Source organism: Watersipora subatra, chromosome 4 (assembly GCF_963576615.1).
Source record: "Watersipora subatra chromosome 4, tzWatSuba1.1, whole genome shotgun sequence".
In the NCBI taxonomy this organism is placed as follows: Eukaryota; Metazoa; Bryozoa; class Gymnolaemata; order Cheilostomatida; family Watersiporidae; genus Watersipora; species Watersipora subatra.
In genome coordinates, this window is record NC_088711.1 from 27,112,976 (window position 1) to 27,129,317 (window position 16,342).

Genomic DNA, 16,342 nt, shown 5'->3' on the forward strand with positions numbered 1-16,342 from the left:
TATCTGTTAAACTAAAGCTGTGACAACTCCAACCTTCCCAGTGTTTCTGTTAAATCTATAGGCTATCTGTTAAACTAAAGCTGTGACAACTCCAACCTTCACAGTGTGTCTATTAAATCTATAGGCAATCTGTTAAACTAAAGCTGTGACAACTTCAACCTTCCTAGTGTTTCTGTTAAATCTATAGGCTATCTATTAAACCAAAGCTGTGACAACTCCAACCTTCCCAGTGTTTCTGTTAAATCTATAGGCTATGTATTAAACTAAAGCTGTGACAACTCCAACCTTCCCAGTGTTTCTGTTAAATCTATAGGCTATCTATTAAACTAAAGCTGTGACAACTCCAACCTTTACAGTGTGTCCGTTTAATATGGTCTACCTGTTTAGAGAAAGCTGTGCGTACATAACCTCTGTGTTTGTATCGCGTCTAAATTTTACTACATACAGCTTCCACCTGTTAATCGATGTTACGTTGGAAAAGCAGCAACATAAAGGCAGATATATGAGCTCTAGTTACAAGATTCCACAATAGGAAGATGGATTATGGGTAAGTAGAACGGAACAAATATACCCGAAGTAATGAGGAAGGACAGTTGGTATAGAAAAAGACAAGTAGAAGTGGATACCTTTCTCTGAAATATAAATAATAGCAAAATTAAATGTGGCATAAGGAGAGAGAGTTTATTTAAATAAAAATACATGTGCATGATCAATGTTGTTGTGCGGAAACCAAAACTTTCCATATAGGCCGGCTTCCTACCTCCTTCTGCTGGTCAAGAGCATCCTGAAGTCTCCTCCTCCTGTCCATTGTCATGAGCCACACTTGTCTCCATTTGACTGACAGAGCCTGCACCCTTGGGTTTCTAAGCGCAGGCTCAGGAGTTTGAGAGGAACGCCGCAAGTCCGCCTTACTCCTGCGTGTACAATAACTTTACAATATGAAGTCTCATGCTAACACGCAACTTAGAAAACAATATTTAATTAAGTGGTGGGTTTCTGACAAATGCGTTAAAATACTAAAAACTGACAGCATAATAACTGGGACAATGCCTTCAGTCAACCCACCTTCTACCAGACGGGGTGCCAGCACTGCTGCGACGACCTGTTGGAGTTGCAGCACCAGACCTGTCACCTCGTCTTTTTGGCTTTGTTAATCGGTCAACTTCAGCCTGTCGACTGGCAATCTCTCCCTCAAATTCCTGTAAAGAAAGACCGAGAGTACTTCAGCATAAACACAAACCCATGCCGACAGGTTAAGTTGCCAGCACTAACCTGACCATACTCACAGACGTATCCATACAATTAGCAAAAACTAACTACCGATATATAATTTGGACTTACCCAACCTGAATGCCCATAAATGGCTACTGCACACAAAAACAGCACGTAAGCTACACTAAGTATTTTATGGAGTTTACAATAAAACAACAGGAAATGACTGTTACAGACTAGTTAAATCCATAGATGTATGTATTTTTTGTAACAGTGTTACTGACTAGTTAAATCCATAGATTAATCAAGTAATGGAAGCTTGTTCCCTGACACTGTAATTTCACAATGCCAATAAGACTCACACATAACACAAGAAACTGTACCTGGTGCTCCCTGAGCATATCATCGATGAGAGAAGCTTCAAGAGGAAGTGGATCCTCCTCCATGGCTGTAAGAATGCTCTCGCTGCTTGCCAGCCATCCCATCAGCTCCTCTATCAGTGTCGAGCTATTCCTTACAGTGTCAAGGCTCTCCTGCAATTACATATATCAATTGATGGTTTTGCAAAATCGCCAAATCAATATCCTTCTCACTCCGCGCACACAGAGCTTTAAAGTGACTTTCAAATCACAGGAGTGTACTTATCATAGTCTGGATTTGTTGAGCTACAACTTGCCTTTAGTATGTTAGCTAAAGGTGAGAAGCGTCGTGAGAGCGTGGACGAACTGTCCAATGAGATAAAGTGTGCCATGAGAGAGTAGGTGAAATGGAGAATAAAGTGACGTGTATCAAAAGAGACTAAGTTAATCGTCCAATGAGAAAGACAATGTCAAGAGAGTGTACGTGAACTGTCCAATGAGATGGAACGTTGACTGATATGTTGCTATATTCTATAATTGAGAAAACAAAAACAGCAAATTCTCTCGTCTCATTGCCAGGCCTACGCCTTACTTAAACACCACTTATTAGGACAACAATAATTGTGACCGATGTTCAAACTCTAAAAAAAAAAGCATGATCAGTTACATAAGCTTGAAAAAACGTATTAATGGACGCTTATTGACAACTAGGGTAGCTAATTTGACAGCCAGAACTGAAGGCTACAGTCATGTTTAGCAATGTGGCAACAAGTGACAAGTGGCAACAGAAACAAGTGACATGCACAAATGTTATTACAGTTAACACCCACTTAACATGCGCTGACGAATCATGCGAGAGTGCTATATTTTTAAACAACGTGCTTACAGACTAATTGTAATATTGGAATTATCTCTATTAGTAGTCATTCTATAATATGTCTGACGGTTTGGAACACGCTCTACGACACGCTTTACTTATGAGTAATGTTTATTCTAAAGCCATGTATGATATATATCTTTGAGTCAGACGATATGTGAAGGGTAAAGACTCAATATGACTTATTAAATTTTATTAAAATTTAATTTAATATTTAAATTTTATATTAAAATTTAATTATTATTAAATTTTAAAATAAAATATTAACAAATTCTATCTGCCTCCATTTAAATGTTGCTATTGCTCTATGAATAATATTATAAAAAGCAAATGATGCGAGCAAGAGTAAGCAACTCCAATCAAGAGTTATATACATAAAGTACCTGTAAATTCTTTTCAAACTTGGCGGCCCAAGCATCAACATCTTCTATTCGCTGCTGCAGAATGAGCAACCATTTTTTCATAACTGGAACAGCCTCTTGGTGAGCCTTAGACAAGATGTCCTCTCCTAGACGCAGAGTTTCCGTTAAGTACTGCTTCTGTTTGTCTATTACATCTAGATACGCCTGCAAGGATTTTACTTTTGTTAGTTCTTGTTGAAGCAAAGACTAACCTATCCAAACGTTTTATTCAAATAATCAGAGCTAAAATGCAGCCATCACTCAACTTACTTTATGGTCGTCAAGGGCAGTTTGAAGGGATGCCTCATCATCGGCCCGCTCTGGGTCGATCTTCAGTTGTTGCTCGCAATCTGCTACCCAATCTAGAAATCCATTAGCTCGCCTCCCAAACTCTTCGGCCAACTTCAGTGCCTCTGCTATTCTAGCCTGCCTTCTCTCAGCTTGCTTTGTTACCTGAACATAACAGAACTACTCAATTTCTCTTGGAGATTGTGCTCTCTCTTTCCACTACAAATACCTTGTAAAACTGGTTTGAGATTATAAAAGGATGGTGAATGTTATCGTTGGTTATGATGACTCGCACACAAGCACGCACACACACACGCACGCACGCACACACACACACACACACACACGAATGCAGACACGCACGCACACACACACATGAGAGGGAACCCAACTTTGCTTTCAGATTATGAGTAATAAATACATTAATCGAAAACCTCGCATGAGATGATGGTTTGCAACTCACTATAGGAGATTGATTTCCTTCACACATATCATACACACTATCAAGTACTCATTTTGAAAATCAGTCACCCCACCAAACGTCCAAACGTGAAACTTGCCTACATACAGGTATATTGCTAGCCAGTTATTATGTTAGTGTCAACTTTTGCTCTTTAAAATCCTGAGTCATGATAGCTGCTCTAAACTAATATATAGATATTGCTGGCCACACTGTTTACTTCTAAAACTCATGGATTTTATGTACGCACAAACACAGGTAATGCAAAGGAGAAATTACGTACAAAATCAACAAGGACAAGATTTAGCACGTGTGAAACAGGTGAACTGAATAGGAGTTGAGTTTACAAATGATCAAACGAAGAGATGGGAGCGTGATACGTACCGTCTCCCAACTAGAAGTTAGCTCTATGAGTTGAGTCTGAAGCTCAGGCATGCTGTCTTCACTCTTGTCTATGAGCTCCCTAGCCGTATCTCGTACCTGTGCCATGTTTGACTCTCTCTTAGACAACTCTTGCTGGAAAACCTGCGGGTGAGAGCAAATTATTATCAGGTGCAGTTGCAAAGCTAAGAGACAATGAGCATGCTTGAGCAAGAAGGGTTTACCAGAAAGCATACGGAGCTTAATACTTATATTAATATTAATCTAATAGGCACCACAGAAAGAGACTATTATACAACGGAGTTCTTGGTTGTGAAGGTCTCAGATAGCGCGCAGTCTGGAGTTGGACCACAGTAACAGAGCGAAAAATTTTTCCATTTTCACAGGTCTGGAGAATGAACAAAGGAAATGGTGTCAATGTTAATAAAAGGGATAGAGTAGATAATAATTTAAAAAAACAAACACTTACATGTACATCTATATTAAAAAGTGGACAAATATTAGAGAGCTACTGATTTAATGATGATAGGAATTATGAATGGCAGCGACCATGATAATCAGCTGACCACAATGTAGTCAGATATGTCAGACTGTCATCGCTTATTTACAATACCCGTACTTCACCAACCTTAGCTATACAACGGCTTAATCAAGTTAATATTTAATAACGGTCTATATTGGCCCCGCATCAAAAAGATAATGACATTTGGAGTTGCTTGTTCACTCTTATTAGTTTTTCAAACTTTATAATAACTATCTAAGAAGAAATGGCTGAATAGTGTACAATGTATTGATTGTAAGCCACTTCCTGTTTAAAGATAATGTATTTCATTCATCTTTTAGACTGCTAACAGCTTGAAATTTCACAGGTTAATATCGCACAACCAATATATACATGTACGCTAATTGCTGAGACAAAGCTACTAACCGCCTGCTGGTCTGCGAGCTTGGTAACGGTGTCAAGGTCACCATGCACATTCTGTTCATCAGATATAAAAGGTCCGATCTTACATAGCCAACCAAGAAGGGCTTGCAGAGCATCCTTGAACTGTCCACTGAAGAGAAGTGACTCCTCCAGCTTCCTCTGCCTGAATGTCAGTTCATTATAATTAGCTAAACGTAACCATGTGCAGAGAACTAGCAACTGCATAGGTTAGAGATACTTGATGTCTGTCCATTCAGCAGGGCTTCAGCCTGCTAATCTATAATGTGTGCGTTCCATGCCTTTCTAAATTTTTGTTTTCATTTTTGACATCCAATCACACATTTTAGATTTATAGAAGGCAAAGGAAAAATCAGTTTATAGATGGATAAAGCACCTGATGAATACTGTTATAGCATCTGATGAATATTGTTATAGCACCTGATGAATACTGTTATAGCACCTGATGAATACTGTTATAGCACCTGATAAATACTGTTATAGCACCTGATGAATACTATTATAGCACCTGATGAATACTGTTATAGCACCTGATGAATGTGGTGTAACAGTAAAATGGTTTGAGAAATCTGGGCATTGTGTAGCCAATATACGACCTGAAATGATGTTACATATGCAGTAGTACATGTACTGTCTTGCGTGGACCATAATCGCATTGACAATATACTTTGCAAAATGGTGTGATACCATTTGGGGCTTGTTAAGTGATATTTAATAAGTTTTTATAACAGGCCTATCAAAGCTGCTTTTATTGGCATCCCTAGTTATTCGATAGCCGGCAAAAAAATAATAAAATTACTTGTGTTTTATTTTGTATTAGACGAACTGCCAAAAAAATACAAAAAAATACTCTTCATCATATTTGATATTCTGGACCAGAAAACAATCTTCAAATGTTGATGACAAAGTAGACTAAAAGCAGTGATTTTGCACGAATTCCAGAAGTTTTCTAGCCTTCTGTCTCAAACAAAGCTTGTAATATGAAAAATGAAATGTTACCTCCTCAAGCTATTTCTAGTGTTAGTACTGCAATGATCTACTATATAAACGGCAACCGTTGTATGTGTGTCTGTCCACCTTATAGAGTACCGTACTTTTCGGACTATTAGCCGCTACTTTTTTCTGATGGTTTTTGAGCCATGCGGCTTATATAAGGGTTCGGCTATTCTGTGGTTTTTTCTTTCACCGCTAGAGCGCATTAACAGGAATCTCTGGTTAGTGCAATGAATACATAACCTATTCATCGTTTTCCGCTTTCACACAAAAATGATGTAATAATTACAACTCTATGAATTTTTTGAGCTTCATGACACGCGATGCTTTTTTCCTCGGCGTATTAGGGCTAATTTGTTTTCGGCAAAACGATATCGACAATAGACTCTCTTGGTATTAGAATTTGGCAATTAAATTCTATTAACTCTATGAAGCACCATGCCTTTTTTGCATTTTTGTGAACCTCTATTTCCGGCTTTTCTCAAGGTTCAATTGCTAAATCGCCGTAAAGGTTAATAGTTTTCACACGGAAAATTATATAATCTCGAGTAGGAATAGCCTCTAGAATCTAGATTCTCTCACCTTCGATCAGACAAAGACACTGCAATATTTTATTTTTACATTACATATTATCGTACCAGTATCGTCGTATTCAGAGTTTTGATGGATAGCTGTTGGTGGAACAGTAATCTTTTTATACCCACACACTTTTATGCAAGAATTGCTGTTATTAATTCAACATATTCAGGAATTTTATTTTGTTCTCTCAGTTTGTATTAATCGTATCATTCCGTATCATCTTTTATTGTAATTGTTGCAAAACCGACTTAATTTAGCTATTGCTTGCTAATTATTTTACATTTACATCTAAACCCTTTTACAATTGTTTTATTTCTTTTTAACTTATTAGACTGGCAGAAAACATTTTCCTCATGATATCAAGTTTGAAAGTTGCAGTTGTTTGACAAAGTTTGAAAAAACTTTACAGTGGTTTTTATTTTCTCTCAAATTATTTCAACTACACAAAACACGTTTTTCATGATGTGTAGTTTGAAAGTTAGACTGGCAAATGTTGTTATATATGTTAAATACAAATAAATTTTCTGTCAAGACTTTTTTACTACCCGGGCAATGCCGGGTAGCACAGCTAGTATAATATAAAGTGCTTTCCGGTTTAGCCTCATGAGAACAAACGGATAGAACAAAAACAAAATCAATCATTGCTGATCAAATATTGAACACTCAGTTTTTGACAAAATTGTTCAAAGAGGTAGAGAGTGCCACATATATCAAAGGACAGGCCTTGTACTCTCATGAGTGAAAGGAATAAAAAGGGACACGCTATGAATGCTTTAGAAGCACCTGAACTAATTACTTTGTATTCGTCTTAAACCTGATCATACAAGTTGATATAACTGGTATAGATATTACAACATACCAGTTAACAGATTATATCACTCAACTTATTATAAACTACACAACTCACCTGTCTATAGACTACACAACCCACCTGTCTATAGACTACACAACTCACCTGTCTATAGACTACACAACCCACCTGTCTATAGACTACACAACCCACCTGTCTATAGACTTCACGACTCACCTGTCTATAGACTACACAACCCACCTCTCTATAGACTACACAACCCACCTGTCTATAGACTACACAACCCACTTGTCTATAGACTTCACGACTCACCTGTCTATAGACTACACAACCCACTTGTCTATAGACTTCACGACTCACCTGTCTATAAACTACACGACTCACCTGTCTACAGATTACACAATTCACCTATCTATAGACTACACAACTCACCTGTCTATAGACTACACAACAAACCTGTCTATAGACTTCACAACTCACCTGTCTATAGACTACACAACCCACCTGTCTATAGACTACACAACCCACTTGTCTATAGACTTCACGACTCACCTGTCTATAGACTACACGACTCACCTGTCTACAGATTACACAATTCACCTATCTATAGACTACACAACTCACCTGTCTATAGACTACACAACAAACCTGTCTATAGACTACACAACTCACCTGTCTATAGACTACACAACCCACCTGTCTATAGACTACACAACCCACTTGTCTAAAGACTTCACGACTCACCTGTCTATAGACTACACGACTCACCTGTCTACAGATTACACAATTCACCTATCTATAGACTACACAACCAACCTGTCTATAGACTACACAACAAACCTGTCTATAGACTTCACAACTCACCTGTCTATAGACTACACAACTCACCTGTCAATAGACTACACAACCCACCTGTCTATAGACTACACAACCCACTTGTCTATAGACTTCACGACTCACCTGTCTATAGACTACACGACTCACCTGTCTACAGACTACACAACCCGCCTGTCTATAGACTACACAACCCACCTGCCTATAGACTACACAACCCACCTGTCTATAGACTATACGATTCACCTGTCTATAGACTACACAACTCACCTGTCTATAGACTACACAACCCACCTATCTATAGACTACACAACCCACCTGTCTATAGACTACACAACCCACCTGTCTATAGACTAAACAACCCAAATGTCTATAGACTGAACTACTCACCTGTCTATAGATTTGCCAAGGACAGTGGACCATTTTGACTTGAGGCTTGTCAACATTGCACCAATAGTCTGGGTGTCATTGTCATCAGCTGACTTGATAAGCAGCTCCTTTCCCTGACGCATGAGCAGGTCGTATGTAGGCTGCTTTGACGACAGCGCCCGCTGAAACTCCTGCAGAAAATATATTGGAAGAAATTTCATAAAATATTTATTTATAATATGCAAACAATATTTATCGTTCATGCTTGATAAAGAACAGTCCTATAGCCTATTATTAACAGTTCATATGGTAATACAACCACCAACTTAGCTACTCAGCCAGGTTGGCTTCTATCAACTGTTCATCTTAAAAATTTGTGAAGACTGGTACAAATCAAAGACCTTCTTGAATGTCGTTGAAAAAAGTGCCCTGTGAAGCCTCTCATTTGTACAAGGAAACAGGCAGTGAGCCCATCACCCTAACTGTTCACCTGTGTTACCGCTTGCTGATGATCAGCTTTAAGCTGAAAGCTTTAAAAAGAAGTAACTACAATAGAAGTACAACTCCAAAATTTTCAGAGTAAAACAACCTAGGACCCTTGCAAACTAATAACTTGTCTCGTGAGACACCCTTGTTTGCATAAGTCACCAGAGTTTGTCGTCAGTCAAGGAGCAGCTTTTTACCAATCGTATGTGGCAGCGTGTCGACACATGCATACCCGAATAACAGACAATTGAATATGAATTTTAATATCAATTCTACACCAAAACATCATTGATCAAGCGATGAAAATAGCTTTATAGAAACTGTTTAGTAATTATTAAATAATGGTTTTATGATTGAGCAAACCTTGTAGCAAACATCAAACCTTAAAAAGACCACAACTTTAAATCGGCGCATAACTTTCAAGATTTTATGATGTTTGACGATACAATTTTTTGACTAGATTTTCTGGCGTTCTTCTCCCACATTATTAAATGCATAATCGAACTACCTTTTTTCCTTTAATAGAATCAAACTGCAAATAGGTGAGTTACGTTAGTTGTAAATATACCTTGTGCTTGACTATCTGGCCCTTAATCTTTTCAGCATCATTCGTAGAGAATTGTCCGCTCTCCAACAGCTGGTCGGAGTTATCCAACCACTGACAAAGATCTGTCCAGTAGTCATTAAATGACTTAGCATCCTTTAACCCTCGATCTAAAGCTCGAGATCTCTCAGCGAGACGGGAGAGAATCTTGTCCCACCTGCAACGAAGTGCTTGGTTGAGTCTTCTCAGAATGAAACTATATAGATGTGCAGGTCAAACCAGCGAGTAAACTGTGCATCAAGACTATTAATTCTGACATGCTGACGGCAATGAAGTCGGAAAAAGCAGTGCAAGCAGTAACAATATTGAGTTAGACAAAAGACTAGAACAACTGTTAATCAAACAAAAAACAAGAGTCAATCTTTGTCCAATCAAGAGCAACCTGCAAGCAGCTGAACAATACGCATGCCTGACCTTAATAGCAGTTTTACAGCCGGGAGAGGATAAACCTGCAACTACCAACCTATGCTGAATGTTGAGGGCTGTATTCTTGATGAGAGTTGCATCAGACTTGTGGCTAAAGTAGCGGAGGTGTATGCTGGTTTTGTCCAGAGCCTGCGCTCTCTCTTTGTGCTCCGCAACGTCGTGTGAGAGGTCTTTATGTTCGGCTATCTGTGTCTGCATTGTGTCCAATGTACAACCCGGAACTTTCTGCTTGTCTAATGCCTTTTCTGTCGCTGTCAGCCAGTTGACAAAACTCGCCTGATCCTCATGGAAGCTTTCAGCCTAGATTATGAGAAACATAAGAAATGATTGTATTAGTCATACTTTGAAGCTAATAAAACAAAAACTATACATAACAACTCAATAGAGTTGCTAATAATTGCCGAAATAGTTGACGTTTGCCATTACATATTGAAATATAATGTCAACAAGTTGAAGGGTGAACCTTTGTCTAGACAAACTGTGAAACTATGAGCTTACATAGGACAGCGTCTCCACAAACCATACGATGGCAGCAATTCTTTTTCTCTAGAAACAGTTTTAGTGGTAAAAACTGAGTGATATAGGTCTGGCAATATAATCAGTTTGGAGGTATTTTTGTAGATGAGAACCGAATGATGCAAAACAGTAGTTTTAACAAATAACATTTTCCTTAATAGCACTAATACTACTAGCCATCATAGTGATAGGCTGCAATTAACCCTTTCTTCGTGTAGATAATGAAATCACTGTTAACAAAATGTATACTAACAGCATGTTAGTTATTTACTTAATTGCTTCCTTCCACTCAATCACATAACATAGCTTGATGAGGAAATGAAAACCGAGTTTTAACTGAGAATTTTAGAAGTTCCTAATAGGCATAACGTAAACTCAATGAATGCATAACAATGACTTTTTCAACTGAAGGGGGGTGCTGGCCAATCAGCATACCTGCTGTAGCGCATTTTCAAGTTGAGCTTTCTTTTCAGTAGCTCTGTTAGTAACCAGATCCCAGCGTGTCTTCAAGTTATCTAGGTTCTGTTGGAGGGACTGGGCTGACACCTCATTACCCTTTTCTAGCAAATCATCACCGTCTTGAATCAGCTGGGCCACTTTAGGTTGAGCCTGCTCCAACTCGTTGTATGTGGCCTGAATGAGTCAAAATATCAAAGCTTTAACCATCTTGCTGGGAAAATGACATAAATGTCTTTTATTGTTTCAGTGGACAATTGAGATTTATGCCATTTTTGGCAGAAGCTGATAATGATGTCGCTTAGTAACACAGAAAAAGGATAGACACGTTATCAAGTCCTAAATATTGTTGGCAATGTATTTATTTATGAGCTACGATGTGAACCGATTATTTGAGGAGGCAGTGCGTTATGCTATAAGCTAAAGAAATACGAAAGTGGGATCCATACTTAAAATAACTGAAGGAAAAAAAGTCTGTGTGCAACTAGACGTTCCTAATGAAAATATAAAACTTTCTTTGATCCAACAGTAGTCAATGATCTTTTGAATGATCAATATGATAATTCACACATTACATACCATTCATACCATACATAAATAGTTGTAACACATACGTATATAAATTAGGACTTGCTATGCCATACATACAGTTGTTGTAATACATACGTATATAAATTAGGACTTGCTATGCCATACATAGACAGTTGTTGTAATACATATGTATATAAATTAGGACTTGCTATGCCATACATAGACAGTTGTTGTAATACACACATATATGAATTAGGACTTGCTATGCCATACATAGACAGTTGTTGTAATACATACGTATATGAATTAGGACTTGCTATGCCATACATAGACAGTTGTTGTAATACATACGGATATGAATTAGGACTTGCTATGCCATATATAGACAGTTGTTGTAATACATACGGATATGAATTAGGACTTGCTATGCCATATATAGACAGTTGTTGTAATAGATTACCATGAACTCCTCTAGCTGTTCCTTGGCTGTCTCAGGCAGACCTCCTACGAGCTTAGACATGCTCAGCTGACCGTCTATCTCACTTAGCCTCTGTACCATATCATTCAAAGATGACTGATATTCGAGGGCTTCTCGTAATGCATCTTCCAAGTTCAACTGCCAGTTTTTAGTTTTACTCAGCACAGCCTCCCATCTCTGGTTAAGCTGATCCAGGTCTTCTCGAGTGGTGGAGGCTTCAGCCCCGCCCTCACTGCTGATAACCTGCTGTCCTGCCACATTCACTTGGTCTATGGAACTCTGGTGACTCCGGACATCGTTGAGCAAAATCTGGACAAAAAATGATCAGACTAAGAGCTGCCAGCTCAGCATCAGCAACATCTGACGTCACTGAACTTGTACTCTCACTCAGCTTAAGTATCGATTGTGAATGAATTTGCATTTTAAGAGTGTAGCATTGCTGAACATGACTAGGAATGCTAGTTAGTAGGGAGAACATCGGGTTCAAGCTCTGTTACCTCCTGATGACCTTGCAGTTTTCATTACTAAAGGTTTCCTGATTGATGAATTAGCTAAGTGAACAGCCTGGTTTTTCAAGATTCTCATTGGCAGATAGACATAACCACAAAACTATAATACAATAATACTGTAATTGCCAGATAAATTAGAGGCCCAAATTAACTAAACTTTTTTGGTGTCGCCCTGTTGCTTCTTAAATTTCTCAAACCATGAAAGTATCCCTAGTGAAATCAACCACACAAGGTTAATAAAAGGCTGCTAAGAATGTCTACACAAGTTATCAGTCGCAGTTTGCATGTACATGTATAGTAATGACAAAAGAGAGCTAAGGCTGAATCTACATTAATATTTTATAAAAGCATTAACGATAAAATATCCACTATCAAATATTAACTAAAACGATCTCTATCAAGGACCTATGAAACATTTTTGCTTGCAATGATAAACAAAAGAAACATACATATAGAGTTATTATTGAGGTGCAGCTGTGATTATCACTTGTAAATGTTAGAAAGAGAAATAGTTTAGCTTCAATACGAATAGCATTAACATCACAGTTTTCTGTAGCACAACCTATTTGTGTTCTACCGTTGTTCAAGGTATGTTCACATTGAATAGAAACCACTGACCAACTACACACAAGACTAGATACCTAATTAGACAGTCAAATCCGCCAACAGCCTTTCATACCTTGTGTTTGGCGAGCTCAATCTCTATGATCTTAGGGTCTCCGCAAACAAGGGGCTGAGGCAGATCTTCCTCTGCCAGAATCTTCTCTGTTCTCTCTAACCATTGAGTGAGCTCAGCAACAGCGGCTTGGAACTGCCCCAGACTCAACAGCGCATTTTGTAACTTCGTCTGGAAGTTTTATTGAACAATAAATAAGTGTGAGGATACGAAGGGTAGAAGTAAGACAACTTACAATTCAGATTATCACACACAAGAAAGTATTTATGTTCTACGTTGAAAAGAAGTCCGATTAATGAAAAATATAATGAATATACGTTAGAGTTTTATTAGATTATAACCGTAACATAGCCTATAACTATAATTAAATATAACTATTATAACTACAACTAGGAATGTTTGTTTTTTTCGTTATCTTAGATGGGATTTATTTTATTAAAATACAACATGTAGTTTATTTTTAAACTTTATTTATCATATTGAGTACACAAAAACACAAAGTAAATAAGGGTGGGGTACGAGTTTCTATGGATACAGCGGGACAGTACATTCCCCAACCTAGTCTAGTCTGCTCGTAGAATTTATGAGACAAACACTGTATTTTACATATAATCTCTTATTACATGTGTATACAGCTTACGGTGTAAGCTAGTAAAAAGGTGCAAAAGAAGTTGTTTCCTAGACTTGGAACAGATTAAAATTATTTCCTAATTATAATGGAAAAAATGGTTCAGATTTTGAACAAATTGCTTTTCGATGAGTCTTCCAGAATGAATTATGGTCAAACATCGAGGTCTGATTTGACTGAAATTCAAACCAAACAAACGGTTGCCAAGTGAAGTTTTTAAAATGCTGATGCAGTGTTTTTAATATCTATCACCAAGAAGAATGTCAAAAAACTCATGAGATTACCTTGCGCTGCCCAATTCCATCAAGTAAAGACTTCCACCTCTTGTTCACCTCAGCCATTGGTTGCTTGACTACCTGGGCCACCGAGTCAGGTCTGTCACTGACCATGCCTGTGGCTCGCTGATTGAGAGCTTCCACCTCTAAGTACTTGTCATTTACATCAGCCGTGTAGTCCTTAAGAGACTCTATCTGCGCCTTTACAGACTTTGTATCTCCTGGCACTGACCCAAGGCTAGCCAGTTTCTCCTCCTTGCCTGCATTGAGAAACACGGCAGTTTGCACTAGATAATCGTATCGCTGAGCTTTAGTGTATTTAATCTTTACTGAGTTTTTAATATTGCCTCGGAACAAATAAACTCTGTCTCTGAACAACCGAAGAGATGAAATCTGATCTAAACTCTTATTAGTAGTTAGTAGAAAAAGTATTTTGTAGATCTCGTTGTCCTCGTAAGACGAAACGTCTTCCTTTTCATTTAATCGCAGTAGAAAACATTTAATGACAGTTTGGGGACACAATAGAGATAAGCTCTTTCTGGCCTATAATAAATAAACTAATTGAAACATAAATTATGTGAAATTATACTTTCCATCTTTTTACTGACGATTTAAACTTTGTTCCTTAGTCATATCCTCTGACTTACATAACACAGAAATATTTAAACAATTAATATTGAACTATACAATGAGCTAACTCAAAATTTGAGGAATTAGCTCTATTGTGTGAACTATGGCGTGTCACCTCGGTACAACTGGTTGTTAACCAATAACAGGTCCACGACTTTATTCAACGTTTGGACTGCCAGCAATGTGACAAGCGTTACACATCACCGAAGGTCTTCGATTCTACCTTGCAGCCAATTGAGGATGCCGACGAGCTCTTCCTGAAACTTGTCAGTTTCGTGTAGAGCCGACTGAAGCTGCTGTTGTCTGTCTTTGCAAGACTCCTTGAGTGTGTTGTACTCGGCGCTGACTCCGGTCATACTTGTAGTAACCACTGGCTGTTCACTTTCTCCGACTAAAGTCGTCAGTTTATCAGCCTTTTCATAAACTCGTGCCATATCCTCCTCCATCTCTTCTAGTTGCGTCTTCAGACTCTGTCAAAAAATGAAAACTGTTACGACATGAATCATGATAATAGCCTGGTTTTCCAATATACTGTAGCTCCGATTGTGAATATTATTACTTTTGGAAGTTGATCTAAATGGGTGAAATTTCCATAAATATAGGATTAAAAACTATACTTTGCTTCAATCTATAGCTTTTGAACATCTTTACAATGTTTACTATTGATCAACTGTTATTAATAAGCAGTACTAGATGAACTTCACAAACACTCTGACAAGAATGGTCTTTGAATCTCCCAGTCCTAGAGAGAAATGGATTATTGGTCGATTGCCGTAACCACTCAACTACCATATCCATTGTTGCCTTGGCAACTCAACCACCTTATTTACTGATTCAGATTCGAAATCTTCAATTATTTTATTGGTAAAATGTTTCCGACAAGGATGGGCATTGAACCCACGCTCCCAGAGAGAAATGGATTAGAGTCCATCGCCTAAACCACTCGGCCACCTTGTCTCCTGAATATACCATGTATATTTGATTTTTTTTTCTGATTTTCCTAATCTGACAAATCATACGAGCTAGACTTTCAGAAATGCAGATTTGTGTCGACTTCCGACTTGGTTATGTTCCGACCAACAGGTTGTAAGCCGGTCTGGATGTAAGCTGCATTGTTAAATATGATATTATTCATATCACTCTTAAAATTATTTTTTACTGTAGGCTATAATATGTAATATAATGCGTAATAAGTTTATGTAGATTTGCAGTATTTTACTTGTGACTAAAAACATCTCAACAAATTTCCAAATAAACAAAATTTACCTTGAAAAAACCAAAAAATCAAGAAATCCTATTTATATTATAAAAATATTATAAATTGTGGTTGCGATCATCGCAAAGTAGGTCCGATGTAAGTCACATTGTGAGTGATTGTGAGTCGACGCAAACCTGTATTTACAAAAGTGGGTACGCAACCTACGCTTTCAGAAAGAAAAGGTCTCTCATTCATTATATTTTCATGACCACTAAAATGGGAACACAGGAGTGCAGGAGGGTCAAACGGAAGAGTACAGGTGAGTGAACAACCTCATTATGTAGTGATACTAGTTGAAAACCCAGTTTTATTGGGTTACTGGCTATCCATGTAAACTTGAACAGTTTCTTACCTTCAATCCT

At 37.9% G+C, this 16,342-nt stretch overlaps 1 protein-coding gene across 1 annotated transcript in view; it reads right to left on the minus strand.

The window, feature by feature from the left end:
- The window catches only part of LOC137394103 (dystonin-like), a 77,809-nt gene that overhangs the window by 12,225 nt on the left and 49,242 nt on the right, over positions 1-16,342 (minus strand). The window contains exons 43-57 of the mRNA XM_068080822.1: positions 14,946-15,192; positions 14,102-14,352; positions 13,193-13,360; positions 11,987-12,313; positions 10,975-11,172; positions 10,061-10,323; positions 9,562-9,754; positions 8,529-8,698; positions 4,907-5,066; positions 3,982-4,122; positions 3,120-3,302; positions 2,832-3,014; positions 1,596-1,745; positions 1,066-1,199; positions 761-914 (exon numbers count right to left, since the gene is read on the minus strand). Of these exons, the coding sequence (XP_067936923.1) occupies positions 761-914; positions 1,066-1,199; positions 1,596-1,745; positions 2,832-3,014; positions 3,120-3,302; positions 3,982-4,122; positions 4,907-5,066; positions 8,529-8,698; positions 9,562-9,754; positions 10,061-10,323; positions 10,975-11,172; positions 11,987-12,313; positions 13,193-13,360; positions 14,102-14,352; positions 14,946-15,192 (2,922 nt within the window). The remainder of the gene's footprint in view (positions 1-760; positions 915-1,065; positions 1,200-1,595; positions 1,746-2,831; positions 3,015-3,119; positions 3,303-3,981; positions 4,123-4,906; positions 5,067-8,528; positions 8,699-9,561; positions 9,755-10,060; positions 10,324-10,974; positions 11,173-11,986; positions 12,314-13,192; positions 13,361-14,101; positions 14,353-14,945; positions 15,193-16,342) is intronic.